A 27,690-nucleotide genomic window follows, 5' to 3' on the forward strand; every position below is an offset into this window, starting at 1 on the left:
TCCTCTCATGTCCTCCAGCCTCTTGACCAGTGTGTCTTCAGCCCTGTTAAGTCAGCCTATCGGAAGGAGCTCGGTTACTTGTCTCAATGGAACGACTCTACCATTATAGGTAAAAGGAACTTCCTGGACTGTTACCAGAAGGCTCGACTTGCTGGTCTATCAGTCTCGAACATCAGAAGTGGTTGGAAGTGGACTGGTCTACACCCTGTGGCGATGGTTAAGCCCCTGATGAACCCTATGGTACTACCTGAGCCTCCTGCTAAGCCCACCACACCCAAACCAACTAGTCAGGGCAGAAAGCGATGCCATAATGGTCAACAAACTACCCCTGTTGAGCCATGGGATTCTGCCTCTGCAGTGGTCTGGTCGACACCCAGGAAGCTGGCAGAGCTCAGCGGTCAACTGCACTTATACACCCAACTCGACAATGATACCAGCACTCAACGGCTGCTATTCAGGAAGGTGAAAAAAGGCTTCACAGAGCAGGCCTGGCAACTGGCAGCTGCCCAGCAGCAACTAGCTCACCTGAGGGCTCAAGTTACCAACGCTGCAGTGAGGAAGAGGAAGACTGTTCAAATCGATCCCAACACGAAGTTCGCGAACATCAGGGATATCCATCGGGCTCAAATCGAAGCGGGTGAAAAGGAGGTTATCACGGCTGAATCCAGCGACTCTGAATGCCCTAGTGAGGCTGGCAGCTGTATTGTAGTGGGTGTGGTTGAGGATCAATAGTTAATAGTAATGAGGAGGTCGGGTTGTGATCCCATCGTTTTTGTGGTGCCAGAAACAGGGGGGTGCCAGGAAGTGGGGGGTTTGACTTAGTACTTTACTCATCTGCATCTTGAAACGAGAACTATCCTAATAACTAAGTTTGAAATTGGTCGCAATGTTTACTCTCTCTAATTCAGTTCTTTTGTTTGTTGCTACTGCTGTGCTCTTTCTTTGGAAATTAGGCAAGGTGGGATCAAGGCCACCCGGCTATCCACCAGGTCCACCGACACTGCCTGTGCTGGGCAATCTGCATCTGGTCTGTGAATCCATCAGTAACATACAGACAGAGATCTCACTGACAACATGGACGTAGATGCCAAAGTTGAGGCCACATATTCAGCTAAAGAAATCGACCAAAGAATATGGGTAAGACCTCAGATTTGACTTCGTGGGGGGGTAGTTCGAAGACCACGGCAGGCAGAAATGGGAAGTTTTTGTCTTGTCACTAACTCAATGGCGCCGTAGACCGATTTACTCGTTGATACTCGGAACAAAAATCATGATCGTTCTGTCGTCGGACACAACGGTCAAGAAGTATTGGACAAGAGGAGTAGCAACTACTCTGACCGGCCAGACATGTTTATCGGTCAAAAAGTAGCCAGTGGTGATCTCCGCCTCGTTGTGATGGTAAGTCAAGAGAGGAAATATGTGACAGCTTTGAAGAAGTGAAACCGGCCAGCTACTAACAAGATGCAGAGATACGGAGACAACTGGCGCATGATCCATCGCATGGTACACAATATTTTGAACATCAAGGCTGCTGTCACGTACGTCCCTTACCAGGACCTCGAGAATAAGATTCTCCTGAACGACCTCTTGGAAACTCCTTCCGACTTTCTCCAACACATAAGAAGATTCACCTACTCTCCTTCTACGCAGATGATTTACGGTTATCGCTGTACTGATAACCATGACCCGAAGCTCCTGCAGCTGTTTGAGGTAATAAGTTCGCCTCTTCCCACCGCAACAGGGATTAACGTGAGATTTGTTTACAAATACTGACTGCTCGTGACATCAAATAGAGGTTTGAGAATTGGGGCAAACTGTCCGGAAGTTCTAGCGCTCAGTTGGCAGATGTTTACCCTTTCATCCAAAGCTTACCCAGTGCTATTGCGCCCAACGTCAGATACGCGAAGAAGCTTTACGAGATTGAGAGCAAGAACTATCTCAGGCACTGGATGATGTCGAAGAAAGCACTTGATGACGGAACAGGATTGGTGAGTACCACAATCCTGAGCTCGACATCGAGAAATAATGAGAAACTTTCTGACGAATGATCCAACAGTCCTGCTTCTGCAACGATCGTCTCCCCACCATTGATGATTATCCGAACCTCCCGTACATCCGCTGTTGCATTAAGGAGAGCCTGCGGTGGATGCCTACTGTCTTTCTTGGCGTGCCCCATGCTGCGGTCAAGGACGACGTTTACATGGGTTACAACATCCCGAAAGGTGCGACTGTTGTTAACAATGTGTGGTGAGTAAGCCCCTACCTACATGAGGGTTTTGTTGAAGCGACAAGTCTGATGCCTGAACGCAAAATAGGGCCATCCACATGGATGAAGAGCGTTCGCCCAACCCCCGCGTATTCGACCCCGAGCGCTTCAGGGGTGACCACACGACGCTTTACCAGTCCGCTATGGGGGACACGAAGAAACGCGACAACTTCGTCTTCGGCGCGGGACGACGCCTGTGTCAGGGTATCCACATCGCTGAAAGATCGCTCTTCCTGGGCATGTCGAGGCTCTTGTGGGCTTTCGACTTCTCCCCGGCCCTAGATGCCAAAGGCAATCAGGTGAAATACGACATTGAGGACCTCGTCGGTGGTATTACCGTACAACCATCTGAACATCCCACCCAAATCAAGCCTCGATCTGCGGAGAAGGTCGCTATTATCAGAGATGCCGCTGACAAGTGCAAGCAGTCACTGGACCCGGTCACCATGCAATGGAAGCAGGTCCCGGAGGGTATGGCGTTCAGTACCTGGATGCCGGATGAACTTTCAGACAACATTTAGTTGTGATTTGGATTAGTTTGGATTTTCGTAATGGTTCTGACTACCTACCTTGAATTGTTCATGTGCCGTGTGAAGCTCAGTCATAGGGAGAAGAGAATCGAAATCATTCAGATTCCAAAAGTCATAACTCTAGTACTTAGAGAACAAGGCAAGGTCATGTACATCACGTAGCTGGCTGGTGATGCGAAACTTAGTGATATTGAGATTCTAAATCAGTGGAAGGAAGGAGTTGACAAACAGCTTGTATTAAGTTAATTTGGAAACCTGAATGCGCCCGTGATGTGAGCGATATATTGGGTCATTCACATGAAACATACCGGCAGACGTCTGCTGCTCATCTCTATAAGGTCGGTAGTTTAGGATAGTTGAGAGATAAGAAAGGCAAGGTCAATGATCAATCGCCGTATATTGCAGGTTTAATGTAGAAAAAAGGCATGTTTCCGAGCATCTGTCTCGCCCCTAATTCAGCTGGGAACGCCCTGTGCCTTCATTGACTTCTCGGAAGCCATCATCACCCCGTTCTTTTCGTCTTCGATAACCAGGTTCCTAACACCCACGACATTTTGACCAGAAATGGTACGTAGGACCGCGTCTGCAATTGCTGGTGATTCCACCGCCTCGGCTCTCCAGGCGAAATGTTGGTCTGGGCGAAGCAAGACCAGGTCTCGTTCATACAACGCTCTAGCTTGCGTCTCTCCCGAGAGATTAACCAGCGACAGGCTCAGGCCCAAATCATTCACGGCTTTGACAAGATAATATTGTCCCACATCCGTATCAGAGAAGCAAAGCAACGACCAGTGTTTGCCAAACTTGTCGAATATTGCGGTGCCATCTGAGAGGAACAAATGAGGGGGCCGACCACCCGGCCACGTCGTCGGGGTGTAGTAGCGTGGATCCGAAAGAGGCTCGCTACCGTCGTTTTCTTGATGCAAAATAATGTGTGAGGTGTACCGGTGTCCCATCTCTATCCCAATGTCCCTGTTCATCCCGTCGTGGCTTTGGTAGAACTCGTGAACACGCTGTCTGAGGAGACGTGCCTCCTCTGTATCGGCGTCAACGCGACGCGGATCTCCGCCGCCGAGCAATGCCTGCAACTCATTGTGGACTTTGAAATGAACATGGGACCGTTCCACGTTTCGGAGAGCTACTGGCTTGCGCTCCAGTTCGTAAGACTCGAGGAGCCCTACGCCACCCTGACCCTTGATCACCGAAGCGAGTTTCCATCCGAGATCAAAGGCGTCTCCGATGCCCATGTTCATCCCGTAGCCCCCTGTAGGAATGTTCTGATGTGCCGAGTCGTGGGCGAGGAACACATGCCCCTCTTGGCTTCTCCAGTGGCGTGTTACGGCGATATTTGGCCTCCAAATAGAATGGACCAGAATCTCGTCGATTTGGAATTTGTACGGTCCGTAGAGCCCACCGAGGACGCGGTAGACGGCATCATGAGATTCGATCTTTTCAGGTTCGGCATCTAGGGGCAGAAGAAATCGTTCATAACTTCACATTTTTTGTATCTGACGAGTCGATTCGCGCATATTTGCTCCTCTTCAGAGGCAGTCTGTTTGATATCACTGAGGTATTGCAGATCCCTTATTAAAGAGCACCGTAATTGATGGCGTAGACCAGGAGCTCACCTCAATGCCGACATGAATTAAGATTTTCGTCCTTTTGACTAAGGTAGTCGTTGGAGCGACAAAAGTACCAATTATGTTCCATTCTACTGGATGCAAGGGGGAATACATTCGATCCAGGCAGCACTCATCATGCCTCCAAAAGATCTTTGGAAATGTGACCATCCTAGTTTCATGGAAGGATCGAAGGAAGTGGCGTATGGAGCGCGGTCCGCGGTGAATATTTTTCTCCGGTCTATCGCTTGTAATAATACTGTCTTCCTCACTTTCACCGATTCGCGCGGAGTTGGCTGGACAAACTCAAACTCCGCACAACTTTCCTCAAAACATGCCTTCATCCGCACGTTACATCACGAACTCCCCCGCACGTTAAATGGCGAACACGCAAACCATCATAACTTTCGTCGGTATTTTGACGATCGGTATTACCGTCGTCAAGATAGCGGACTGGATTGCCATCTACACACTTCCTTCGAGACTTGGTCGTTATGCGCACAATTCGTCGAACGGCGATGCGCCCTGGGCCCTTGTGACGGGTGCTTCAGACGGCATTGGTCGTGCCTTTGCATCCGAATTAGCGATTTAAGGGTTCAACGTCGTACTTCACGGGCGGAATCATGCCAAGCTCTCTGCTGACGCGTCTGATTTGCGAATAAAATGTCCAGAAAGCTCATTCCGCATACTGGTGGCGTGGCAGACGCGAGTACTGTGCCATGTATCACCTGCAGTGGGACTGAGCGGCCATCTCAAACCGGAGATTCATCGCAAGCTCCTTTGGATTTTGAGTCGATCCAAGCAGAGCTTCGCGAGTTACACCTGACCGTAGTCGTCAACAACGCGGGAGGCGGCCCGACCAATCCGGTTTTCTCGCCTCTCATCGAATGCTCGATGGACCGGATCAACAGCAATGTCAGCCTGAATGCGCGTTTTCCACTACATCTAACACGAGTGCTGCTACCGACTCTCCAGCAAAACGCGCCGTCCATGGTTATGAACATCAGCTCCATGGCAGACCAAGGATTTCCTCTACTGGTAGCATACAGCGCTAGCAAGCAGTTCCTCATGAATATGACGCGTGCTGTGGGTCTGGAGTTCAAACTTGACGATGCGGCCAACAGCGTTGAAATGCTAGGCGTCAGAGTCGGCAGAGTCACAGATGTTTCGCATTTGAAGGAGGCCCCATCGCTGTTTACACCCGATTTTCAGACTATGGCCCGAGCCGCCTTGGCACGGAGCGGTCATGGGCATGGAATAGTTGTTAGATACTGGGGCCACGCGCTACAACAAGCCGCATCCAGCTTTTTGCCGAGAGCAGGAGAGTTGAGAATACGATGAACAATGTTTGTGTTCTTAAGCAACTAGCACATACCGCAGAGGCCTAGATCATCTGTCGCATCTAGTCATAAATGAAATCATAGTGAGGCGCTTAACGACAGACCGTTTGTAGAATACCTTTTTGTTGACGACGTCCATTAAGTTATTAACGACATAGACCTAAGACCACCGCTAGCCACTGATGATTTATCCTACAATCGAACTTGGTGATGAGCAGAAGATGTCAGGCTGACATACAAATGAGTACTTTAAGTTTTATTCTTGAATGCAAGGTGAATTGCATACGGCGCAAGCCATGATCAAATCACCGTCCCGCGTTTATCACCAAACGACTATAAAAATTGATTTGATTAATTCAAGTTGGCCCAGCCCGTAGTGACATGCCAGACGAGAACCATCTTCACGTCTCCGAAGCAACCGCGATTCTTCTCTGTAGTTTCTCATTTTCCTCAGCCGTGAGTCTGTCTTGCATCTCAACTAAGAACTTGCGACATTTCTGACGCTGAGATCTCGGTAAATCTGGCCAACGGCACTTGCGATAGATTTCTTGGGCTTCCTACCCGTTTACTTAGTATTTGGGTACACACACTCTCGCATGCTCTTACACAGAGTACACTCACATCTAACCATTTCTGATAAGCGCGCATCCACTTCGGTTGCCACACCTGCCATTCGCTGCGGTTGGAATCACCAGGAACGGGTAACATCTCGAGCGAGATCAAGTCTTCGCATAAACCATCGAAATACGCGACGGCATGCACGGGTCTCGCCTTGCGCCATTGCTCGTCTTCTGGGATCCCCTCCTCAGGTTTTGAGATGTATGCGTCATGAGCAGTGAGCTCGCCTGCCATGCCGAAAGGTTAGACAAGGGCCTTCCAAGCCCAACCGAAAGCCTGTACTTGACTTACCTGTGTTGGTATCGAGTAACCACCACATTCCTAGCCCGTCTCCTCCCAGCGGTTTGGATAGTGGGAGTATGCCTTGTGGGATTCTTCCTTCTGGCAATGGCCAGAGTCCAACAGAATTGGGATCTTCGAGTTGATATTTCTCGTCGGGCCCAGTAAAATCATTCTGAAAATAGTTGATGGTCTGGGTGGACGGGAACACGGGTCGGTAACTGGTAACATACGGGAGATGCCGCACCAGGTCGATCGTCATGTCGTTGAAGCCAAGGCGTCGCAACTTCTCGAGAGGGATGACATCGTCGCCCCAGCCTCCTTCCAGGGGGTAAGTAATGTGGTCAGGTCTGATTGAGACCATCTTGACAATGAGCTCATAGTATCGCTTGATGCTTCCGACGATAGCATCCCGGTCGTATGCCGAACCGGAATATCGTCCCTGCGACGTGGTCGCTTCGGTCTACATATTCACAATTGTCGTAGGGTATATATGGCGTTAATTGCTGCCCGTAATTAACGGCGTCGTTTTTGCGATAACAATCCAACTGCGATCTTACTGTCGATATCAAAGCGTGGTAGAGCTAAGGCTGATGAGAGTTGCCAGGTTTCTTACATGCTAGGATTCCGCAAGCGCCCGAAAACGTCGTGGCTGTTTGGACTTGGCGGCATCGTGCTGTTGGCCGGGTGATTTTCTTTACCCATGTCCCTAAAGTATGTTGCGGCTTGTACGGCAGAGCAAGCAGCGGATGTCTAATGCACGGGCAGCTTAGAAGAAGAGCACGGAGTGAAGGGCCCCTTTTGAGATGGAGGAATCAGGATTCATGTTTTATGAAGGGTCTTCAGCACAAGTTTGGTACCGAAAGAGCACAGTTGGGCTTTAACAGCTTGGTTTGGAGAAAAACGATCAAGCACAATCTAGGAGGCAAATGTAACTAATCGGGCATCTTTTGTGCTGAGGAGACGCCCACCGCATCAAACCAGCCTCATGGTCTTATCGGCGGAGGCCAAAGATAAAGTCATTGTATCTAGTCATGCGTCAAGGAAGACCACGCGAGGTCGGGACAGAACCGATGAAATGTTAGTTTTGCATGACCAGCACCCACGGAGTACGGGATGAGGCGTGCGAACACAATGTCTGGTCACCTTAGGTACTATACACACTGTTGCCGAATACTTCAGAACAGACTCATTTCTCTGAAGAAAATCTCTTGCTCCAAAAATTGACAGCATTTCAACTCAGATCTCTCATCAACGGGCTATCTCGCGCTCAAGACCTCCGCGAGCCGCGATTTATCCTACCGCAAAATAATATCAGAAATGCTCTAGTTGAGGCAAGTAACACGAAAATACAAAGGATTATGACTTACAGAAAACGCTTCCATAAACTCGATACGAGGCTCCGCTAATGCTTGAGTGGAGGACCCAATGACAATGTGAGCTGCGAACGGCGAGTCGAGACTCTTCTTGTTGATAAACTCCATGTGGACGGACCCGAGCAAGACTAATTCAGTCTTGCTATTCGTATTTGTGCCTGCGAGTGCTGCGAACGCCTTTGAGATGATGTGCCTCCTCAAAGTCACGACACTCCATGCACCTTCTCTGCATTTTGATATCTCTGTCGAGCACGGAACACATAAGCCCCTGTTTGTCATCAAAGAAGACAGCTTTCGAAGGATCTGTATCACCGCGATGAAAGATCGATCTCACCTGTAGACCCATGAAAAGTCCCACTAGGACTGATGAAGGTCGCATCATTCGAAAATACCTCGGTGGACAGTCGGTGGCCCGCGTCCTCCTCCTTGGAGTCTGCGAGCTCGTAGAAGGCGGCGATCAGGCTTTTGGTCTGGGAGTTGATAGAATCAGACAGCCAGGCGGTAGCGTTAGTGACGTAGCTCATTGCGTGTCGGGATTTACTCAGAACAATTCGATTGCAGAGTGGTGTCAAGATGGTGTTATGTCAGTGGTCACTCTTTGGGGGAAGAGTCTTGATTTGGCGACATCTCACCGCGAGTTGGAAATTGAGGGCGCACGGGAGAATTCCTTTAAGCTTCAGATGACGCACCTTGTTGTCCCCTATTCGTCGCGTTCTAGCAAGACGCGAAGACGCGAAGACGCGAAGACGCGCTCGTCCGTTCGCTTTCCGTCGCATCTTCGTCTTCTCGGGGTCGGGCTCGGGTTGGAGCCCTAGAGGAGATTATCAAATGGTTTGGGGAGATGCGTTGATAGGTCAATTTTGGCTTACCAGCTATCAAAATTATTGTCGTTATCTTTGCCACAGATGTAATTACCTTACATGACTTTACGAGAAGCAACGGATAACATCATTTCTTTAGAAAGTTCAGTTGGTCAGTGTTTCACAAGAAACAAGTACCTACGATTATAAACACGAACCTAGAAGCTCGCTTCTAGGTAACGACCCAAAAAACCACCAGAACAAGCTTCAAGACATTAAAGTCGGAGAGGGAAAATGTCACAAACTCCCAAGGCCCCCGACTACGACGCTCCAGTCAGCAAGGTTATGAGCCCATCAAGGCTCGCCCACGTTGTACTACGAACCGCCAACCTCGCCCGCATGGTCGAGTTCTACACTACATTTCTCGGCGGCACCGTGACCTACGGCAACGAGATGATATCCTTCATCACCTACGATGACGAGCACCACCGCATCGCCCTGATCGGAGTTCCAGGCACGGCGACCAAGAACCCGGCGAGCTGCGGCCTCGAGCACATCGCCTTCACCTTTGATACTCTGGAGACCCTGCTGTTGTCCTACCGCCACCGCAAGGCTCGTGGCATCGAGCCCGTCTGGTGCGTCAATCACGGCCCTACGACCAGCATCTATTACAAGGATCCAGACGGAAACATGCTGGAGACGCAGGTCGACAACTTTGACACGGTCGAGGAGGCAACTGCCTCCATGATGAGCGGTGCCTTCACTGAGAATCCTATTGGTGTAGACTTTAGCGCCGAGGAGATGATTGGGGCCTTGCGCTCCGGCGAGGACGAGAAGGTGTTGAAGAAGCGGCGCGAGATTGGCCCACGCGGGCTGCCGGACTTTTCGAGCATGTAGTGCCACCCCAGCTTGGCCCAGCTTGCCCTATGAGGCTGTTTCTACCTTAATATTATCGGATGATTCACTCGTACTCGTGATCACGAGGATTTCAACTCGGAATTCCCCGCACAAAGCCGCAGTCCACCTTCCCGGCCTCGGCTTCGGCCTTGGCTGTGAGCTTATTGGGCCGTCGGGTTCAAATTTCATCCTACGTACTACCGGTTCGGGCTCGGGCCCGGGCTTCAAACCCGAGTGGGTTGGAATGACGGGTTATGCCTTCATTCAGAAAATAGTTCACTCGCTCAATCTGTATCCGTGAAGATCATGCTATTTGTAGTGGTTTAACTGTGGGTTGCGGTCAAGGTAGTAATGGATGGCAGTAGTGTATTGTAATAACACGGGCAAGTCACAGAGTAAGTACCTCTCTATTAGACAGCTACTACATAATCTACAGAAATTTTGAAAAAGAAAATCTCGATCCCCATTGTACAAGATCTCGTTCCTGTGATGAATGGAACAAACTGTGAACGTCCCACTCTACTCATGCTTAACGGAGGTCTCAAAATCCGTCCCGCAACTTGGCTCAGCACTCATACCCGACGAAGTAATTATCCAGATATTACCCGTGCATAACAAATGTCTCATGCCATGGATGGTGTTCATTCGTTGTTAGGCAACAAACAACAATGGCCAATCGCTAAGATAGAATAAGAAACTGGGGGATGGAGATGATGATGGTTCCCAGAGATATCCCATGGAGTGCGGATGGACAGCACTTTCGCCAAGACCACGAAATACCCACTATTACCCCGCATTTAAAGGGGTACTTGACGATACGTTACTCATCCCTATGCTCTTTTGCCTATTATTATTACTATTATTACCATTTTGATTGATGCTGTGATGTCTTCTGGTGATTTTGATACCTCTATTGCATCCAATACTTCTGTTACTTTTATACGTAGCTGTATAGTAGTTGAGGTCTACCTAGAAGACCTTACTGCTGCCTGTAATATAGACTATATGCCCGAGCGCTGTGACGCAGCTATCCCATCGAGTGCTGAATGGCAACAGTACATCCCCCCCCCCAATTATTACCCACTTTTCACCCTCACAACAGCGATACATGACGGTACGTCATTTACCCCTATAGGTTCCTCCCTATTTTCACCACCAAGACCGACATTTTCCTATGTGATGAAACGTCGCGATGACTTCTAGCGATTCCGAGGGGTCGGTACGGTCGTGTATCAACGTCGCCGTACTTCCCGAAGACCTAGCCGCTGCCTGTACTGCTGACTGTACACCCGAGAGATGCGATAATGCGGTCGTACGCCCATATGAGCCCCCATCCCTCGAAAGGGGCAGCGTATTCAACCCCTTCAACGTACCCGAGCGGAAGCCGACAATACGAGAAATAACTCTGTTCCGTGGCAACAGCATATAAGGGTCTCGCGGAAGAGCGCCTCCGCCTGCATTGCGTGTAATCGGCCAAAGAAGGCGCTTAGCGAAGTCTCAGGAAACTCACGATCCCATAGGAAGAAGACGAGGTCAGGGTGTGAGCAGTGTGGGGTTGCGATTTGTAACTCAGAAGATTGCTGGTACCTATTTCATAACCAGAATATATAGACGGAAGAGGTACTAGAAAACTAGGCCTTTTGATTGGTTGGAAAAAGGCTTGGCTGGTCTCTGAGTGGCTATTACCCCTCACTGGATGTACTGTTGCCATTCAGCACTCGATGGGATAGTCCGGCCCTACGAACCTCCGGCTACTGAGTATGGTCCTCCGGGCTCCTTCCGGCCCATTAACGTGCCGGCCCGGGCCTAAGAGATACGGGGGCTGCCGGCAAGCCCGCTTGAACTATTCCTCTAATACGTTCCGCAGAGCCTTATAGAGCAGTGGGCCCAGTGGACGAATATAGCACCGTTATCTGGGGAGGGCCCTAGGGCTAGACGGGCTAGAATATATAAGTAGAGGAAGACTTTAGTAGACGAGATCTACCTCTTCCTAGGGATCCTATTATATATAGGGATTTATAAGGAATCTAGATTATTAACCTACTAATTAACCTAGCAATAGAGGGAGGACCCTATTGTTACGACCCAACATGCATGACCAAGAACAGGGCCTGCCCCGCAGGCTCGCGGCGGTTACAACGCACCATATATGCAGGAGACAAGGGACACTAGGCACCCTCTCACGGAACGGAAGAACTATGGTATAAGTCACGTAATAATAAGATAAGATATGAGCAACCATGGTGGGGCCATGAGCGCTCATGCCAAGTAATGAGCGCTCATACAGGAACAATAAGCGCTTACCCGATTAGAAGGACTAATTATTAACAAAGGATATATTTAGGACTAGGACTTGTATATAGGATAGACTCGAGCCGGACTCTAGGACAGACTTCCTATAGCTTCTTTAGCAATTAACTTCGTATTAGATCTTACGATCGCTTTTAGCTATCTTCCCTAAGAACCTCTTTAACAAGACTATGATTAATCACCGAAGCCTTACTTACCATACGGATATAACGAACCTGAGACTACCTAACTGTTACGCCCGCCGCAACTTGTCACTGTGGGCGCGTAGCTATATATGCAGAACAAGGGACAATGATGCCGGAGTCATCATTATCGAAGCTTTTGCTTTGTGCCACAGTTGGTTGCCTTGTCCAGCTCGTAACACTAACCACATATAATAATCATCTGATTATTACATTCGATTATCACTATTACCAGTTCCGCAGCCTCAACTTCTGCAAACATATCTCACTACGACTAGCTGGCCGTAACATCCTATTACTAATGGCGGTGACTACTGGTAGCCTAGCTTATTTAACGGTTTAGACCATTAGTAGGCAGGTAAAGACTATCACGGCCTAGACGGGCTATAGATAAAAGGAATACCTCTATTCTATAAGAACAGTATAGTGTTACGGCCAGCTAGTCGTAGTGAGGTATGTTTGCAGAAGTTGAGGCTGCGGAACTGGTAACAGTATTCGTAGTCGGGGATAGCTTCAGGGAAACTATGTCTGTCAATCGTAAGGGTAGGTAAGGCTTCGGTGATCAATCGTAGTCTTGTCAAGGTAGTAGTAGCTGAAAGCGGATGTTAATCCTGATACGAAGTTAATTGCTGAAGAGCTATGGAAGTCTGTCTTAGAGTCCAGCTCAAGTCCATCCTTATATACAAGTCCTGATCCTGAACATGTCCCTTGTCCCTTGGGTCGTCTTGGGTCATTCTGATCCAGAATGATCGTTTAGCCCCCAAGTCGTGTTGGATCATATTGATCCCAAATGATCCTTATCTTATCATCACGTGACTTGTACCATAGTTCTTCCGTTCCGTGAGAGGGTGCCTTGTGTCCCCTTGTCCTGTGCATATATGGCGTATCGTAACCGCCGTAAGCCTGCGGGGCAGGCCCTGTTCTTGGTCATGCATGTTGGGTCGTAACATATAGGAAGGGATCAAGAAAGGTATCTTTACCTTATACCTATTATAGTAGTAGGAAGGCTTTAAAGGAGATATCTAGGAATACCATCGCTCGGTAACGATGGCAGACAACTCGAAAGGGCTACTTAGATTGTAATGTACCGTTATATATCAGTAAAGATTGCTAGTACCTCTGGCACACCCAAAATTTATAGGAAATAGAGGTACTGCAGCCCTATTGGTTAACTTAATAGATTTGCAAGCCCTTATTGGCTCTACCCCGCCCTTGGCGAAAGTGTTGTCCATCCGCACTCCATGGGATACTACCACTGGACTTGGATCGAGTCTCCGACATTGGGCACTGCAAAATTAGCCACGTCGGAGTAGAGTGCATGGCTATTATGCGGAACGCCTATGATCCGATCATTTGGGACGCCAGACACAGGATGATCCTCTCCGCCAACGGTATCCATTCGCGAAGATTCGACCTGGGGGAGCAAACCAATGCCTGCGGTATTTGATGCATCGACGTCGTGGCTAGTAGTGTTTGAATTGCTCGCGTACATCTCCACCACCTCTGTTGGTCTACCTTGCGTAGAGGCACCTTCCTGCAGGGGCATCTCCATAGACGTCATGCTATCCTCATAGCTCGTTGTGCTTTGGAGATTTCGGCTATCGCTCTTATTTTTGTAACTGTCGATAACCCTTCGGGCCTGTCTGACAAATTCTGTCGTTTTTGTAAAGGCAGCTTCGCCGGATGTGACGTATTCGAGGCGACCAAAGAATCCAACGACAGTTTCCATGAGGGCTATGTCGCTCTGGTTGCGGCTATCGTGTGGGTTGGATACTACATGAATGAAGATTGTGGTCAAGGCTGTGAATGGATAGTAGAAGACGAGCCTTCCAGTATGTGAGAAATTAGAACACGAAAATCGTCTGTAGTAGAGCAGCCAAGCGAGCTGTGTGTATGTACTTAATGACTTCAGAAGTGATAGAGGCTGTGGGGCGGCTCGTTGGATGGTTTGACTTTTGAATTGAGGTGAAAGCAGGAGGGTGAGACATACCATGCGGGAGTGAAGCTCTCGATATCGAGGTGCTTTGTGAGTAAGACAATCGATCTTGCAGCCTCGATGTGTGATATATGAGACCTCCTATCAATTAGGTGTTCTATAATCCGGTTACCTTGATTGAACATGGGTGATCCTCGTCGAAAGATGGAGCACAGCGCGTAGTAATAGGATGAATGCAGAACAATGATCTGTACTCGTGATAGCCCCTGTCTCCCAAGGACTTTGCTTAGTGGTCTACCGGGCCGGACTTTGGCTGGAATAGACTCCAGCCATTCCTCCAAATCTCGAAGCAATCGATCCAACGTTGGAACTAGCCGAGACATTGGAATAAAGAGAGCGCTCGCAGAATACAAGGACCGGGATATGTCCCCGCCGATGCGCGCAAGCTTTGCAAAGTATCGAAAGAAGTCAACCTCCAACGTTTTTTCGCCTATCTCGGTGTCGGTATCTCCTGACCTCGAATGGACCAAGTCGATTCCTTGCGGGAAGCGACAGCTAATTTCTTCGTCGCAGAGAACTGCAGGTCGGCCACAGCGTAAGGCGATTGACTTGTCCAGACAATAGACTGTCCAGAAGACGCGATTCCGCTCCTTCTTCTCAACCTCAGAAAGGTTCCACTCGGGGGGTGGGGTGCAGTTGAGTCCAATACTTTGTGCTAGCCGTGAAGCCACCGAGGAAAGTGTATATTCCAGCCTCTGGGGACTTGACAGCCCTTGCGCAAAGACGGCCATCAAAGCTATTGCTTGCACGGCCAACAGGTCGGTGGCACCGTGAACAATCTGAGACTCGTACGATAGAGCTGACCGGAAGTATCCCCACGCTTCAGATCCGGATGTTTGAAAAGCCTCAGATGTTTCGTCAGAGAGTGAAGCTCGAAGTCCTGAGGCCACGACGACGTTCAACAATGCCATCCAAGACGGCTTTTGAACAGCACCGGAACCACCTCCCATTTCAGCCAGCTGAGAATGAAAGGTGTCGGGGTCTAAGATGGGGAAGACGACCTGGACTTGCGTGAAATAGGCATCGACATACTCTAGTAGCTGCGACTGGGGAAGGTCGAGAATCCGATGAGGCGTCAATAGAGCGAGTGGCAAGTCTTGGGTGATACACTTTGGTTGGCGAATATGACTCAAGATACCTTTTCGTAAATCTTGAATAGTCTCGCAGAGAATATCCGAGTCGGGTACTTTCTCTCGTATCCAGCTGAGACCGAGGTCGGAAACGGTGGAGATGCCGGAGGAGGGGCCGGTGTACTCATCACCGTCATTGCTTCGGCCCCACAGGGCCGGACTGGCGTCTTTGAGGCTGTCCAAGTCCTCATCGCCGTCTAGGATCTTGTCAAGCAGACTCTCACCTTTAGTTGAGGTGGAACCGGCGGGATTTTGGAGGATGACCTCACTGTCGCGGGCCATCTGAGCGAAGAGATTAGCCATGGAATTCGCATCCATGACTTGCCAGTCTGACGGAGCGGCGGGATTCCAGCCAAGATCTAATCCAGCGTCATTCTGCGCGGTCCCGTCAGCCATAAAGTGCGATGAGCCGGCAGTAGGCTGGGGGCATGGTCTCGGTTGATTCTGGTGTGCAGCGGGGTCGGCATCGGGCAGTCTCTGCACGGAATGCTGATCTATGTCGGCCACACTCGGGCTTTGATCATTCTGAGAGATGGAACGGCATCTGTTCTCGGCGTCGGCTTCTGTCCATCGGCGCACCCGTCGCTCGCCAGCGTAAGAACAGAGGCTGGCACGTTGTCTGCAGTTTTGGCAAACGGGTCGGACGCGGTCGCACTTGATCTTCTTTGCGCGGCATGCCTTGCAAGCCATGGTTCAAGCATATGGCGTAGGGAGAGTCTGGGCCACGTGAAGCGCGCGATAGTATGCGGAGGGGCGGTTAAAGAACGAGAGACAACATGGAGAATGTGTTGGTAAGCGGTTGAAAGTGTAGCGCCGGTAGGCCGGCAGAATCCCCACACGGCGCCAATGCCGCATCCTGCAGGGTAAACGCGGGGTAACGGGAGTGAAAGAGCACATTTCTGCTACGTCTCTAGAGTACCCTACTTAGTAGTAAGGTAATCTCAATCTGTCGATTACTTTACTCGGTATCTCTGCACGCAAGAAACTACTCGATAGAGCTTTCTGGTGTGTGTTGATGGATAAGAAAAGCAGGAAAGATCCAACATGAAGTATCACTGCGTGCCAACGTCACGTAGCCCCAAGTTTCTTACTCAAAGTTAGTACGCGGAGGTACTCATTTCGGTAGTACCAGACGAGATACAGGACGCAAAATTCTTGACCACAGCTCCACAAGAGTACCCGTAAAAGGATGGCTTGTCCAGGTTCTAGAATTTAGCGCCCATCTTTCAGTTGGCAGAGACTGAAGCCCACTTGGCCCCAAGGGGTATTTCGGGCCCGAACCAAACTTGCCAAGTGGGTGACAAAATGAAATGCCGCTCAATACCCTCCCTATCACTCTTTCTACTATTCCTATTACCACTATTATTCCTATTACTACTATTATTACTTATATTATACTTCTTAGAATATATTCCATGTAGAATGTATTAAACATGGAAAGTGATAACTAACGTTAATGTTACGCCCGCCGCAACTTGTCACTGTGGGCGCGTAGCTATATATGCAGAACAAGGGACAATGATGACCGGAGTCATCATTATCGAAGCTTTTGCTTTGTGCCACAGTTGGTTGCCTTGTCCAGCTCGTAACAGTTAACTAGTTAGTTAACTTAGTTAATAATAATAATAATAATAACTAAGTTAACTAGTTAGTTAGTTAACTTAGTCCTATGACGGCATAGATGAAAGATTAGTCAAAACTAGAAACTGATAGTACGCATAGCCGTTATACCACGGCGAGCAAAAGAAGTTCTCCGGAAACCCAGTTATCTCGCTCATCGTGTCCTGCCTCTCAACATAGCTGGCTTGTGGGGCTGAGGCACGTGTCTTTTTTGTCACGTTGTCTACATCTGCTGATCGTCGGTCATAGTAGGCGTCAAAGGATGTTGCACTCATTGCACTGAGCCTCACCTAGGTTGTCGCAGAAGCAGGACGAATGTCATTGTCATTGCCCTGGGCCGAGTTTAACCGCCTCGGGACTTCAGACAATGAATTCAGGACCTCTGGGCTTCCGAATATTGTAGGTATTGAGGCAGGTTTGGCGGACGTTGGCGACTTCTCAGTGGCTTTTTGGGCTTTGTCGAGTCTTGGACTTTCAACTTCAGGTCCGCCCCCAAGACCCTGCGAAGGCACTTTGCCGGGATGGCGTGGTTTGGAAATACCGAAGGCCCCTTTCCAAGGATCGAGGCCCTTTGCCCGCCAACTTAGATATCAACGTGATTAGTGGTCTTTCTGGTGGATCATTTCCCATCGCGGTGTATAACTTCACTGTTGCTTTGTTCGTCTCGACCACATTACTTCTCATTCGTCGCCGTCGAGACGACAGTTCATGCACGGAGGACCACGGACGGTGACATCGCACCTCACTTTACGAGCTCGACAGACTAGACAAGCATGAGAAGCCCTTTTGTGGACTTTTGAACTGTCCTGTGAGGCGATCGTCTTGTCTCCGGCATCGGGAGCCATCGAATCTGTATCTCGTTTGGGAGCTTGTTGGAGTCAGGTCAAGCCTAGAGCGAGGATGCTCGATTACTAGTTGTAGCACCTACTAGAAAGCATTAGAAAGAATATGCACTACCGAAGATCATGCCCGAGGTCCGAGATAAATATCAACAGATATGCGTGGGCTGTCGTTTGGCCAGTATCGGCAATAGTTGGCCCCGAGTGTGTTGCAGTCATGGAGAATTGTCCAGCGGTAGAAGAGCTCTGGGCATCGGTCATATAGAAGAAATACTCATCTTTAAAGTCAAAGTCTCACCAATTTGATCTGGCTCCGGAAGACTACCAAGTATGAAATCGTAATTCTCTGCTGGTTCACGTCATTTTGTCTTTTCCGCATCAAGTCCCTATGAAGATGCATTACCTCGGCTACTTCTAAGGTAGGCCACGCTCAACCCCGCCGAGCCCGAACCCGAACCCGGGCCAAAGGTTCCCTACTATCTTTCGAAAAGAACTCCGCACGTTGCTATGCGCCTTCTTCTGGGCGAAGGATGAAATTGTCAATTAGATCAACTCCAATCAACACTAGGCTTTTCCATAACATCTTGAATAACATTCAGTCCGATCTCTTGAGAATGGTACTTTCTCTAAGACTAAAGGTTCTTGTTGTCTGATAGAACATTCCCGCCGGGAATTCACTGTGGCTTCTGCTTGGTTGAAGGCACAGACTAATAAGTAATGAGCTTGTTCTTCAAAAACCAGCTGTGCTGAAATTAAATCCAGCACAACACAATTTTCTCCCTCGATCTAAGCTACAGATTCCTCAGAGATACTACCTCGGGGTCTTCCGTAGTCCGACTCTTGGTGTTAGGTATCTGCCGCCACTCCATGGCCCAGCTGACCAGCCAAGCAAGGGCCGGGGTAGCAAGGGCAACCCAGAAGACCTTTTTCAAAGCAGAGTTGAACGCATTGACGACAGCTTCCAAAAGCTGCGGGGGGACAATCTTCCTGAACTCCCCTGCACCGACCGCTACCACAGCTGCGCCATCGATTCCCTCGATTGCGTTAAGAAGTCGCAAGAGTGCATCCGTGAAGAGATTCTGTCCGATACTGGGAGCTAGAGCACCCCCGAGCATCTGAAAGAACATAATAAGTACGAGGCCCGTCGGCACGTCCGTCTTGTCGAGAACTACCTGGACCGCAAGAATCGGCATCTGGCTGCACATCCCATACCCAAGCCCAGATGCGATTTGGATTGGTACCCATTGCCCGCGCGGGCTTTGAGAGTACATCAATTGGTAGAGACCGCCTCCAACGGCCAAGAAAGGAGCACCGATCCACATCAAAGGGACGTAGTGACCAGACTTGGATGAGATCCAGCCCGCGCATAGTGTACCATGACTATTAGACACGATGATTGGCAGTAGAAATATGCCTGAGTCTCTGGCGCTGTTGTTCCTGACCGACTGGAAGTAAACTGGCCAGTAGTACGAGTGCAGTACTATAGCCACTTGAACTAGCATCATGAAACAACATGATGCGACGACAGTCCGGCCTCGCAAGATACGGAGGGGAACAGTGGCACTGAGATTAAATCAGCAGGCGTCCCAAAAGAAAGCATCAGGCTCCCTAGCCCATGTAGTAACTAATTGTGAACATCACCCACGTTTCTTTGCCTAGGGCTTGTAAACCAACGAAGGAAATAAGTAGCAGAACAAATCCGACCAGGCATCCGAATACCTTGGGATTAGACCATGGATACGCAATTCCGCCCCACTGTAAAGCGAGGTTCAAACAGGATGTTGCACCGAGGAGTAGCGTGGCGCCTAGCATGTCGAGTTGGCGTATCTTGTCCTTCCACGGCAGGTCGCCCTTAACGGCAGGTGGAGAGTTTCTTAAGCTGAGCCAGATGAGAGCCAGGCCGATAGCTCCAAAGGCTGAGGTCCGTCAACTGATGGTGATCAAAAAGATTGCGGGAGGATACACTTACGAAGGTTGAGCCAAAAGATGAAGCGCCAAGAAAGCGCTTTGTTGTCCGTGATGGAACCACCTACCAGCGGTCCTATGGCTGATCCGGTACTATAGACCTGTCGTAGGGTATATTTGGCGTCAATTGATGCCCGTAATTAACGGCGTCGTTTTTGCGACAAGACCCAAAATGACCGGTGATAGGTTTGCCTGCTTTTCCAACGGGACACAGTACGACAGGATAGTTGTAGTTCCGCTCACTAAACCGGCAGCTCCCACTCCAGAAACGGCTCTTCCGATGATGAGGGCCATTGAGTTCGGTGCGACGGCAGAGAGAACGGAGCCGACTTCGAAGATGACGAGAGATATGCAGTACATCCACTTGATGTTGTAAAAGGCGTAGAGGCGGCCGCACGTTGGCAGCATTGCCATCTGCGCGATCAGGTAGGAGGATCCATACCAACCGATATCATTGAGACTTTTGAAATCACTGGTGATCTGGGGTATTGCCGTCGCTGGTCAACGAACTCCATCAGCATGATTCTCTCTGTCATGGCAAGAGGGGGGATATTTGCGAACCCAAAATTGTATTGTCAAGTGCCAGCACAAAGCAAACGGCCATGAAGGCGATAGTCAGAGAAGCTAGTGCCCACCCTTGCAAGTGAGTAGAGGGCTGTTGCTCTTGAGTTGCCTCTAATTCATTCTGCTGGACTTCGGACTCGTTGAGATTTGCTCCTAAGGGCGGAGGGTCCGCAGCGTGGCTTGCCATGTTTGTCGATGAAGATTCGCACAAGAAAAAGGGCCGAACCTGACAGACACGAACGTCAACTGACTATGAAGACTGATTTATTTTCTTCAAGAGAGGCAACTTCGTTGGGGGAAGTAACGCATGGATGCCCGGCTGACTGGATAATTCAATACGAGGTGAGGTCGAGTTGCTCCTCTTCCTTGGCGTTGGCCGACAAACGTGGGTGCCTGATTTTAAACGGCGTTCATTCGTTCAAGATTCTGGTCCCGCGAATCACCCACTTTCAGTCATGTCTCCGCTGACCGCCTGTTCGAAGCCCATTGGTATATGTATAAAGGGACTTCAACAGTCCTCTGAATTCGGGGCAGTTGATAGTTGGCGTCCCTCGGCTTCGTTGCTCAGGGCTCTGAGTTTGACCGTTTGACACGCTTATTGGTGTCTTACTCCTGACGCCACAAATATGATATCGGGATCATTAAAAGCAGTCAAATTGGACAAGCTATGAGATTGAGCCTCAAATTCCATATCTCGAAATTTACCATGTGATCAACCTATGCATGCTACCAACCGATGTATAGAAAACAGCGATGTAGATACGCATTGGCAGTGATTCTTCGGTTTACTACGGAGTACCTTCTACATAAAATGATGAATTCCAAGAAAGTGAGTCGATTCCGATTTAGCCTAAATTAAATAACCGAGAAAACCCTGCGCTTTGTTGGTGCACGCTTGTTACTGTGAAGATGAGGTTGCAACGCGCCATTTCCCTTGCGATGAAGCAAATTCAGAGTCGACAAATCTCCAACTGGGCGCATCAATATCATGCTCGGCATCAAGACTCGTCACATGCACCTTGTCCAGAGTGCTATGTATATCGATGCCTCCCGTCAAGGGGGCAAGTCCTTGCCGATGTACTTCCAAGAAGGATTTCGGAGATCCATGTTATCTGTTCTTTAGTTTAGTATATTCGATGTCTGGTGATCTTACAAGAAGCAGTAGATATGTTGCCTTACCTTCGTTAATCTGCAGTAAAGCCTGGGGGCAACCTGGCATTGTGTGAACTAAGGTACCTCAACAATTCGTGTATTGATTGAATATTATGTGGTGGAGGACACATTGAGCGTCAACACGAGATAAACAAGCCATCAGCACAACCGTGTCTTTTCCCATCGCCATTCGCTTGATCGGAATCTCCTTATCAATCAGGCCGCATTGCCTCATTGGTCCGGCTTATTGGCCCGTAGGATTCGGAGACGCTCCCGATCACGCATTAAGCACACTGCGACTCAGAAACACATCCTTACCCGTCGTACGGATGGGACGCACACTGGAGTAGATCACCTTTACCAACTCTTCACCGTCTTAGCATCGAGCCGATATCAAGCGATTGGTGATCTTTTCCAGGCATAGGAGCGACATATGCACAGCCTGAATAAGGAGAAAGTAATGTTTTTCTAGGTAATCGTTCACGATTAGCATCCTGATTGGATTCTTTCATGCAATGGTGCGGGCTTAGAAGAAGAGTCTCACTTCAGAAACTACAAAATCATAATCGGTCCTACAGCTCCTTCACGTAGCATAATCTGAGTACTGATAATCGGTCAGCAACTAGCTGTCAACATGTCTTCTGTTCCCGGTTCCGATCACTGCCTAGTACCACTTGAATTCGATACTTATCCCTTGGGAACCATAAAGCCCAATGGCTGGTTAAGAGATCAATTGCGACTTAGCGCAAAGGGCCTTGGAGGCAACTTGTTCTACTTCTATCGATTCGTCAAAGAAAGCACTTGGCTTGGAGGCACGTGGGAGTATACCCCCTTGAACGAAGCAGCCCCGTACTGGTACAACTACATTGTTCCCTTGGCATACACGCTTGACGAGGTATCGGATCCGGAGTTGTTCCTCGAAATTAAGACACAGGCGGATTATTTTCTTGATTACACATTGTCTCATCAAGCTGCCGATGGCTGGCTTGGCCCAGAGACAACCGCTCATACCCGCGGTATCTGGGCGCGCTGTCTCTTACTTCAAGGCCTCATAAATCATGCCATCGCGGACTCAACAAAACGCCAGGCCATCATGGACGCGATCTTCCGTTTTGTTAGATTAGTGCACGCCATGCTCAGCGATAACTATGCTGGGTACATTCCACAGAAGGACGATGTCTTCGACCTGCAACTTTTTGGGGCTGCCCGTGCCCACGAGCTGGCACTGACGCTTCAGTGGCTTTACGACCAGACGAAAGATACCGAAGACCGCAGAATTATCTGGGAAGTCATGGAGATGATGTGGGAAGGATCTCGAATCATGGAGAGAGATTGGACCATCTTCTTCGGAAAGGATTTTCCACAAGAGCCATCTGTCAGATACAAGTCTCTGAATTTTAAACATGGTGTCAATGTTGCGCAAGGTGAGTGTTCCTGGGGGGGGTCTGTACGCTGTTATTGACATCGTATATGCAGGACTTCGTTATCCAGCTCATCTGAATCGAATGCACCCGTCTCCTGAGCTGGCGAACTTATCTAGAGATGCTGTTGCCAAGACCTTCAAGTATCACGGAACTCCAGCTGGATCACTTAGCAGCGATGAATACATCGGCGGCCTATCTCCTCAACGTGGCTCCGAGCTTTGCTGCTCCGTCGAGCTCATGCTCTCATTGTCATACCTGTACCAACTCTTCGGGGACAATGACTTGGCCGACCGCGTGGAACTGGCAGCATTCAACGCTATCCCAGCTGGAATCAGTGCAGATTGGTGGAGCCACCAATACATCACTCAGGTCAACCAGCCATGGGCCTGCGAGTTGGAACTTACCAAAGGCGATAAGACGCCATTTTATGACGTCTGCCGATACGCCAACGTCTTTGGACTGGAGCCAGAATTTGTCAGTGTTCTACCTAGACATACGCACAACTCAATTATGGGTCTTTGACTGACTGAAAATGAAAGCCGTGCTGCACTGTCAATCACCCTACTGCATACCCTAAGATGTTAATGAACGCATTCCTCCGAGGTCGGACCAGAAATGGCATGCCTTCTGTTGCTCATGTCCATCTCATTCCATCCCGGCTGGATATCGACGGGATAAGCATCAACTGCGAATCCAACTACCCCTTTGTTCCCTGCGCAATACGTTACTCTATCCAGACGAGCGAGGCGTTTGAGTTCCTCATTCGAGTACCACATTGGTCAACAACCTCTTCAACCGTAGAGCTGTACGAAAGCGGATCACCGTCTCGGCCAGAAACACAACGTTTTGGCTCGACTACGATGAGTAGAGATTCAGAAAATTTTCACCGTCTAAAGATTCCCGCTGGAGGCGAATTCGACATTTTCGTCACGCTGAGCGCGGAAGTGAGGATCAAGGAGCACGACGACAAGTCCGTCAGCATCTACCATGGCGCCTTGCTCTATGCCTTCGAGATCGGCCACAAAACGCACACAAGACTGCCACGCAACTACAAAGACCAAGCCTCCGATTGTACGGAAGTCGCAAATATCAGCGACTTGGACGAGAAGCCGTGGATGAAAGCGTGTCGTGATCATGATTACCTTCCAAACTCTCGTTGGAACATAGGAATTGACCCGAGCAGGGGCGTAAAGGTGGTCGTCAAGAGAGACCCATGGATGAAAGGAACTGAAAGACAGGTCACTGCTCTCCCAAATCCACTTTGGGCTTCAGGAACTTCGCCCGTACATCTTGAGGTTGAAGCTGCTGGGGTGGACTGGCCGGTTCGGAATGGAACAGCGGCAGATCCCAGTGCAGTTGATACAGCTTCGCATGAAGAGGCCTTTGTAGCTCGCCTAGTTCCATACGGAACTGCAAAGCTACACATAGCACAGTTCCCTGTGCTGAAGAGTAAGTAAAGTAAGAGGGTTTAATTGCAGGTATTGGGGGATCGCATTGAGAAATTAGGCCTGGTTTGAGTTCGGCGCTGAACATAACAAGAACTGTTGTCTCGACTGGCTTGTGTACCTAGATGAAACTGTTTGTTTGTTGTTTCACGGAATTCACTTACTATGATACTTGGTTACATCAAGGCTGAATCTCGGGTGAGTTACTCGCTACAACATCATCCATCTCCTTTCGGCAATGGCCCTCTTGTGACAGGAGGTGGATTATAAGCTGCCGAAGACCTAAGTAGGCATCCTGATCAGGATATAGTCTCAGTCCAGTCCTTATTGCAACATCGAGTTAGATATGATCATATCCTAGATCCCGGTTTCAAATCCTTTAAGGGACTAATTCGGCTTTGAAATGAGCTTATGATGCATGAATCTACTTAGACATCTGGATGGGACAACTTTCTATCATGTCAAGGTAATCAACTTCACTGCACATGACTAAATTGCGATGCGATTCTGCTCATTTTACTCGGTTTATTCGTACCTCTCATTGCACTACGTTTGAAAAGCCTCGATACTCCGTCCACTTTCATACCCCATACATTCTGATTCCTACAGGCTAATGTCTCAGATGATTTAAACCCAATGAAGACCTTAAAATCGGATTAACTTGTACTTCATCGCCAAAATGTCTCTAAAGTCTCATGAGAAAGGGGAACGCCTGATTTGGCCGGTCAAGCCCCTGTCTGTGCCGTCAAGGGCGGAAGTGAGGTTGTTTTGGTAGTCTTGGCAGTTCCATTCGTCTGATACGTGCTATCAGGGCTGATCTTGATTTCTCCCGTGGCGATATCGAAACGATTGCTTGTTCTGTTGAAGATCTGGAAGGCTGCAGCTGGTTGAAAGTCTGCTAGGAGTTAGTGTTTCCCAGATTGAGACCTCTGGCTACTTGCGTAAGAGCAGCGAAATGGGACTACTCACAAGGAATCTCGTGCCCAGCATTCCAAACCCGAGTGAAGCTAAGTTTTCCGTACTGCCTAGTTTCGCCATACGCTTCACCATCCACCATCAAACTGGTGTAGCCTGCGTCACGGAAGCTTTCGGCCCCAGACCAGTTGGCTGTAAGTGAGAGCGCCTCGCCGCCCAGCCAGTTACAGATGTAGTCAGCGTCTCCATAAACCAACGACACCTGGACATCAAGTTCAAGAAGCTTTTCGACATCCGGAAGATATCCGACTGCAAAGTCACCTGAAAGGGTATAGGCAGTATAGAGCAAATTGTTTGACGTGTAGTTCAGATCAACACCAAGGGCGTTTTGTGCTTGAGCGGTGTTCAGCCAGGGCTGCTCACTTAAGTCAGTTTTGTTACAAATCTGTCTTGCATATCTGGATAAAACGACTTACACGCCAGTTGTCAGGTGGGACATCCTTGCCAGAAGGAAATCGCTGAGAATGGTCAGCGCAAATACTCTATAGTGCACCGAAATGACTGACAATATCGTATGTTCCACGGCCTTCCAGATTGAAGGTGTAGAACATGCCCTCAACATCAGATTGGCAGATAAACTGTGCAGCAGAACAAGCCGACCTTCGAACGATCGAGTCACGTTCAAGATAGTCACAGTAGTCAAGCTTCTCTTGGCAGCCCCCAGGGCGATCTCGGTTCCACTTGCCGTAATTATATATCGTTTCGTTGATGAGATCGACACCGTAACCATTGTTTTCGCCTCGAGTGAAGTCAAGCAAGTATTTGGTCTGCACATGCTCATCCACGATGCCGTTCACAATGCCAAGACTCTTCAAGTTGAGCTTACGTCCAACTGGGGTGCTCTGCTCAAGCTCAGAATTGCGCTCATTGAACAGAGTGTAAAAGGCAGGACCCCAATGCCCTCCGAATGACTCTGTCTCAGTGTTAGTCAAAGTCTTGTTTTTTTCGCAGCGACGAATGCTTACCTGCCCAAAGGTGAAAATCAATTGAAGAGATGTTGGAAGAGCTCAGCTGTGGCAAAGCGTCATAGAACCCTTGAACCACTTCCCAGCAAGTGATAGCAGCAAGACGGCTGGTGTCTTCTTTGGTCGGGTCAATAACGGACCAGCGCCCTTCCCGCTCGTCGGAGCCTCCAGGCTCCTTGTCTACGAGAAGGTACGTGGGGTCGAGAAATCCCACTTCTTTCTCACTGTAGGAGAAACCTGTTCGTGTGAGATCGCGGACCTTGACCGGAGGTTCACGTGGGCCCACCTGTTCCGACTGGCTGTGAGAGGAATAAGACGTTCGAAATCTCATTCCAAGCGTAGTCCCGAAGAACGGTGGTCATGTTCTCGACCACTTCGCAAGGTCCAATTTCCTCAAAAAGACCAATCAAGGAGTCAGAACCCGGGCCACCATTCAGCCAGAGTGTCACCTTGAAAAGAGTCATCATTATCGTGCATGTGAACATCATGAGACTTAGAACTCACTGGATCTTTTGCAGGATCTCTACGCGATTCGAAGAACCAGAAAAAGATGTGCACGTCTGGGGCTATATCGATGTATCCACTGTAAGAGTTGACTCCAGGAGTGGTCTCACAAATGCCATCTTTGCCGGGCTGTTTGTAGCGTATTGTCGAGCCACCGGGACTGGTGATAGTTGTCACGCCTTGTGCAGCACCTGGTACTTGCCTTGGAGGCAAGACACCGGCGATGACAGGTGCCACCGTCGCAGCGAAAAGAGTCGCCAGCAATCTTTGAAGCATCATACTGCGAAGAAATCAAATGAACTGGATAGATCTTCAGGAACAACTACCTTGATTCTCCTACATTTCGGACTACTATGATTATTTAACCTTCTAAGTACCAGGCATAATTCAGTTTGACTAACTAGGAAGTTCGATAATGCAACGCGCAGCACGTGTATACGAATGTTCAATGACTTGGTCGCAGCCTCGTATTCCCTCTATCGCAGCAGAGATGTAGTCCCGGCGTATCTTCACATCCCGACCATCCCATTGCAACGCCAAAATCAGATGACACTTGAATAGGTATTCGATGATCGCAACGCCTGCCCGTTGAGACGTAATGTAGGTTGCCTCGACGTGAGGCCGAAGCGGAGAAGGTTGACTTGGTTCCGACGGCAAATACCCGCACCAATCGGACAGACTACTAATAGGATGCAAATCGGACTTATTCTATGACCGCAAAGATTCTAAAGCTGCATTCGCTTAGATGATGGTTGTCACCGAAGATCGCTGCTCAATCCTACGTTACCCCGGGCAGCTCTCCGATCTCTGATGCTTATCTCCGGATGGCCCGAACTTGCATGACGCCCCTGTCGTAATTTTGAAAGTGTCTTGAGTTCACGACTACTCTGAAGACGA

The 27,690-nt window shown here is 49.2% G+C and overlaps 11 protein-coding genes across 11 annotated transcripts; 4 read left to right on the top strand and 7 right to left on the bottom strand.

Annotated features, from left to right (window-relative positions):
* Positions 1–1,074: 1,074 nt before the first annotated feature.
* Positions 1,075–2,787, top strand: BDP81DRAFT_391344 (cytochrome P450; the record flags this gene model as incomplete). Its single annotated transcript, XM_060587540.1, has 6 exons — positions 1,075–1,137; positions 1,237–1,398; positions 1,468–1,710; positions 1,794–1,988; positions 2,057–2,247; positions 2,316–2,787. 6 exons carry the CDS (start codon positions 1,075–1,077, stop codon positions 2,785–2,787), a joined length of 1,326 nt encoding a protein of 441 aa, XP_060449295.1.
* Positions 2,788–3,167: 380 nt separating this feature from the next.
* BDP81DRAFT_420538 (uncharacterized protein) lies at positions 3,168–4,456 on the bottom strand. The gene is made up of 2 exons (XM_060589856.1): positions 4,422–4,456; positions 3,168–4,358 (listed from the first exon to the last, which is right to left on the bottom strand). The coding sequence occupies exon 2, from the start codon at positions 4,044–4,046 to the stop codon at positions 3,252–3,254; it is 795 nt and encodes a 264-aa protein (XP_060449296.1). The 5' UTR covers positions 4,047–4,358; positions 4,422–4,456; the 3' UTR covers positions 3,168–3,251.
* Positions 4,457–4,791: 335 nt separating this feature from the next.
* BDP81DRAFT_458749 (short chain dehydrogenase/reductase) lies at positions 4,792–5,753 on the top strand (the record flags this gene model as incomplete). The annotated part of the gene is made up of 3 exons (XM_060593454.1): positions 4,792–4,975; positions 5,006–5,121; positions 5,157–5,753. 3 exons carry the CDS (start codon positions 4,792–4,794, stop codon positions 5,751–5,753), a joined length of 897 nt encoding a protein of 298 aa, XP_060449297.1.
* Positions 5,754–6,153: 400 nt separating this feature from the next.
* On the bottom strand, positions 6,154–7,106 carry BDP81DRAFT_311228 (uncharacterized protein; the record flags this gene model as incomplete). Its single annotated transcript, XM_060583707.1, has 3 exons — positions 6,154–6,309; positions 6,374–6,597; positions 6,662–7,106. Coding segments are annotated over 3 exons (825 nt in total), but the record flags the coding sequence as incomplete, so codon positions are not given.
* A 642-nt stretch (positions 7,107–7,748) lies between these two features.
* On the bottom strand, positions 7,749–8,637 carry BDP81DRAFT_167082 (uncharacterized protein). The gene is made up of 3 exons (XM_060582123.1): positions 8,360–8,637; positions 8,020–8,267; positions 7,749–7,947 (listed from the first exon to the last, which is right to left on the bottom strand). The coding sequence occupies exons 1-3, from the start codon at positions 8,547–8,549 to the stop codon at positions 7,909–7,911; spliced, it is 477 nt and encodes a 158-aa protein (XP_060449299.1). The 5' UTR covers positions 8,550–8,637; the 3' UTR covers positions 7,749–7,908.
* A 482-nt stretch (positions 8,638–9,119) lies between these two features.
* Positions 9,120–9,722, top strand: BDP81DRAFT_446943 (glyoxalase bleomycin resistance protein dioxygenase; the record flags this gene model as incomplete). The annotated part of the gene is made up of 1 exon (XM_060592124.1): positions 9,120–9,722. The coding sequence occupies one exon, from the start codon at positions 9,120–9,122 to the stop codon at positions 9,720–9,722; it is 603 nt and encodes a 200-aa protein (XP_060449300.1).
* Positions 9,723–13,367: 3,645 nt separating this feature from the next.
* Positions 13,368–16,050, bottom strand: BDP81DRAFT_420544 (fungal-specific transcription factor domain-containing protein). The gene is made up of 2 exons (XM_060589857.1): positions 14,205–16,050; positions 13,368–14,040 (listed from the first exon to the last, which is right to left on the bottom strand). Exons 1-2 carry the CDS (start codon positions 16,028–16,030, stop codon positions 13,464–13,466), a joined length of 2,403 nt encoding a protein of 800 aa, XP_060449301.1. The 5' UTR covers positions 16,031–16,050; the 3' UTR covers positions 13,368–13,463.
* Positions 16,051–17,418: 1,368 nt separating this feature from the next.
* Positions 17,419–17,927, bottom strand: BDP81DRAFT_420546 (uncharacterized protein; the record flags this gene model as incomplete). Its single annotated transcript, XM_060589858.1, has 2 exons — positions 17,419–17,828; positions 17,918–17,927. 2 exons carry the CDS (start codon positions 17,925–17,927, stop codon positions 17,641–17,643), a joined length of 198 nt encoding a protein of 65 aa, XP_060449302.1. The 3' UTR covers positions 17,419–17,640.
* Positions 17,928–18,590: 663 nt separating this feature from the next.
* On the bottom strand, positions 18,591–20,515 carry BDP81DRAFT_312353 (major facilitator superfamily domain-containing protein; the record flags this gene model as incomplete). Its single annotated transcript, XM_060583794.1, has 5 exons — positions 18,591–19,362; positions 19,445–19,715; positions 19,769–19,865; positions 19,927–20,261; positions 20,326–20,515. 5 exons carry the CDS (start codon positions 20,513–20,515, stop codon positions 18,591–18,593), a joined length of 1,665 nt encoding a protein of 554 aa, XP_060449303.1.
* Positions 20,516–22,114: 1,599 nt separating this feature from the next.
* On the top strand, positions 22,115–24,405 carry BDP81DRAFT_509919 (uncharacterized protein; the record flags this gene model as incomplete). Its single annotated transcript, XM_060595730.1, has 6 exons — positions 22,115–22,375; positions 22,409–22,855; positions 22,905–23,378; positions 23,444–23,709; positions 23,770–24,091; positions 24,143–24,405. 6 exons carry the CDS (start codon positions 22,115–22,117, stop codon positions 24,359–24,361), a joined length of 1,989 nt encoding a protein of 662 aa, XP_060449304.1. The 3' UTR covers positions 24,362–24,405.
* A 669-nt stretch (positions 24,406–25,074) lies between these two features.
* On the bottom strand, positions 25,075–27,072 carry BDP81DRAFT_509929 (Alpha/Beta hydrolase protein; the record flags this gene model as incomplete). Its single annotated transcript, XM_060595731.1, has 6 exons — positions 25,075–25,244; positions 25,319–25,709; positions 25,831–26,237; positions 26,290–26,509; positions 26,586–26,738; positions 26,794–27,072. The coding sequence occupies 6 exons, from the start codon at positions 27,070–27,072 to the stop codon at positions 25,075–25,077; spliced, it is 1,620 nt and encodes a 539-aa protein (XP_060449305.1).
* Between the last annotated feature and the right edge of the window lie 618 nt (positions 27,073–27,690).

Source organism: Colletotrichum phormii (assembly GCF_030913505.1).
Source record: "Colletotrichum phormii strain CBS 102054 chromosome Unknown BDP81scaffold_4, whole genome shotgun sequence".
In the NCBI taxonomy this organism is placed as follows: Eukaryota; Fungi; Ascomycota; class Sordariomycetes; order Glomerellales; family Glomerellaceae; genus Colletotrichum; species Colletotrichum phormii.

Coding starts and splice junctions, on each gene's coding strand:
- BDP81DRAFT_420538 (XM_060589856.1), bottom strand. CDS start 4,046: ATGAACATGGGCATCGGAGACGCCTTTGATCTCGGATGGAAACTCGCT.
- BDP81DRAFT_167082 (XM_060582123.1), bottom strand. CDS start 8,549: ATGAGCTACGTCACTAACGCTACCGCCTGGCTGTCTGATTCTATCAAC. Junction 8,268..8,359: donor GACTTTTCATGGGTCTACAG/GTGAGATCGATC, acceptor CGTGCTCGACAG/AGATATCAAAATGCAGAGAA. Junction 7,948..8,019: donor AGTTTATGGAAGCGTTTTCT/GTAAGTCATAAT, acceptor ATTTTGCGGTAG/GATAAATCGCGGCTCGCGGA.
- BDP81DRAFT_420544 (XM_060589857.1), bottom strand. CDS start 16,030: ATGGCTTGCAAGGCATGCCGCGCAAAGAAGATCAAGTGCGACCGCGTC. Junction 14,041..14,204: donor GAGAGCTTCACTCCCGCATG/GTATGTCTCACC, acceptor ACATACTGGAAG/GCTCGTCTTCTACTATCCAT.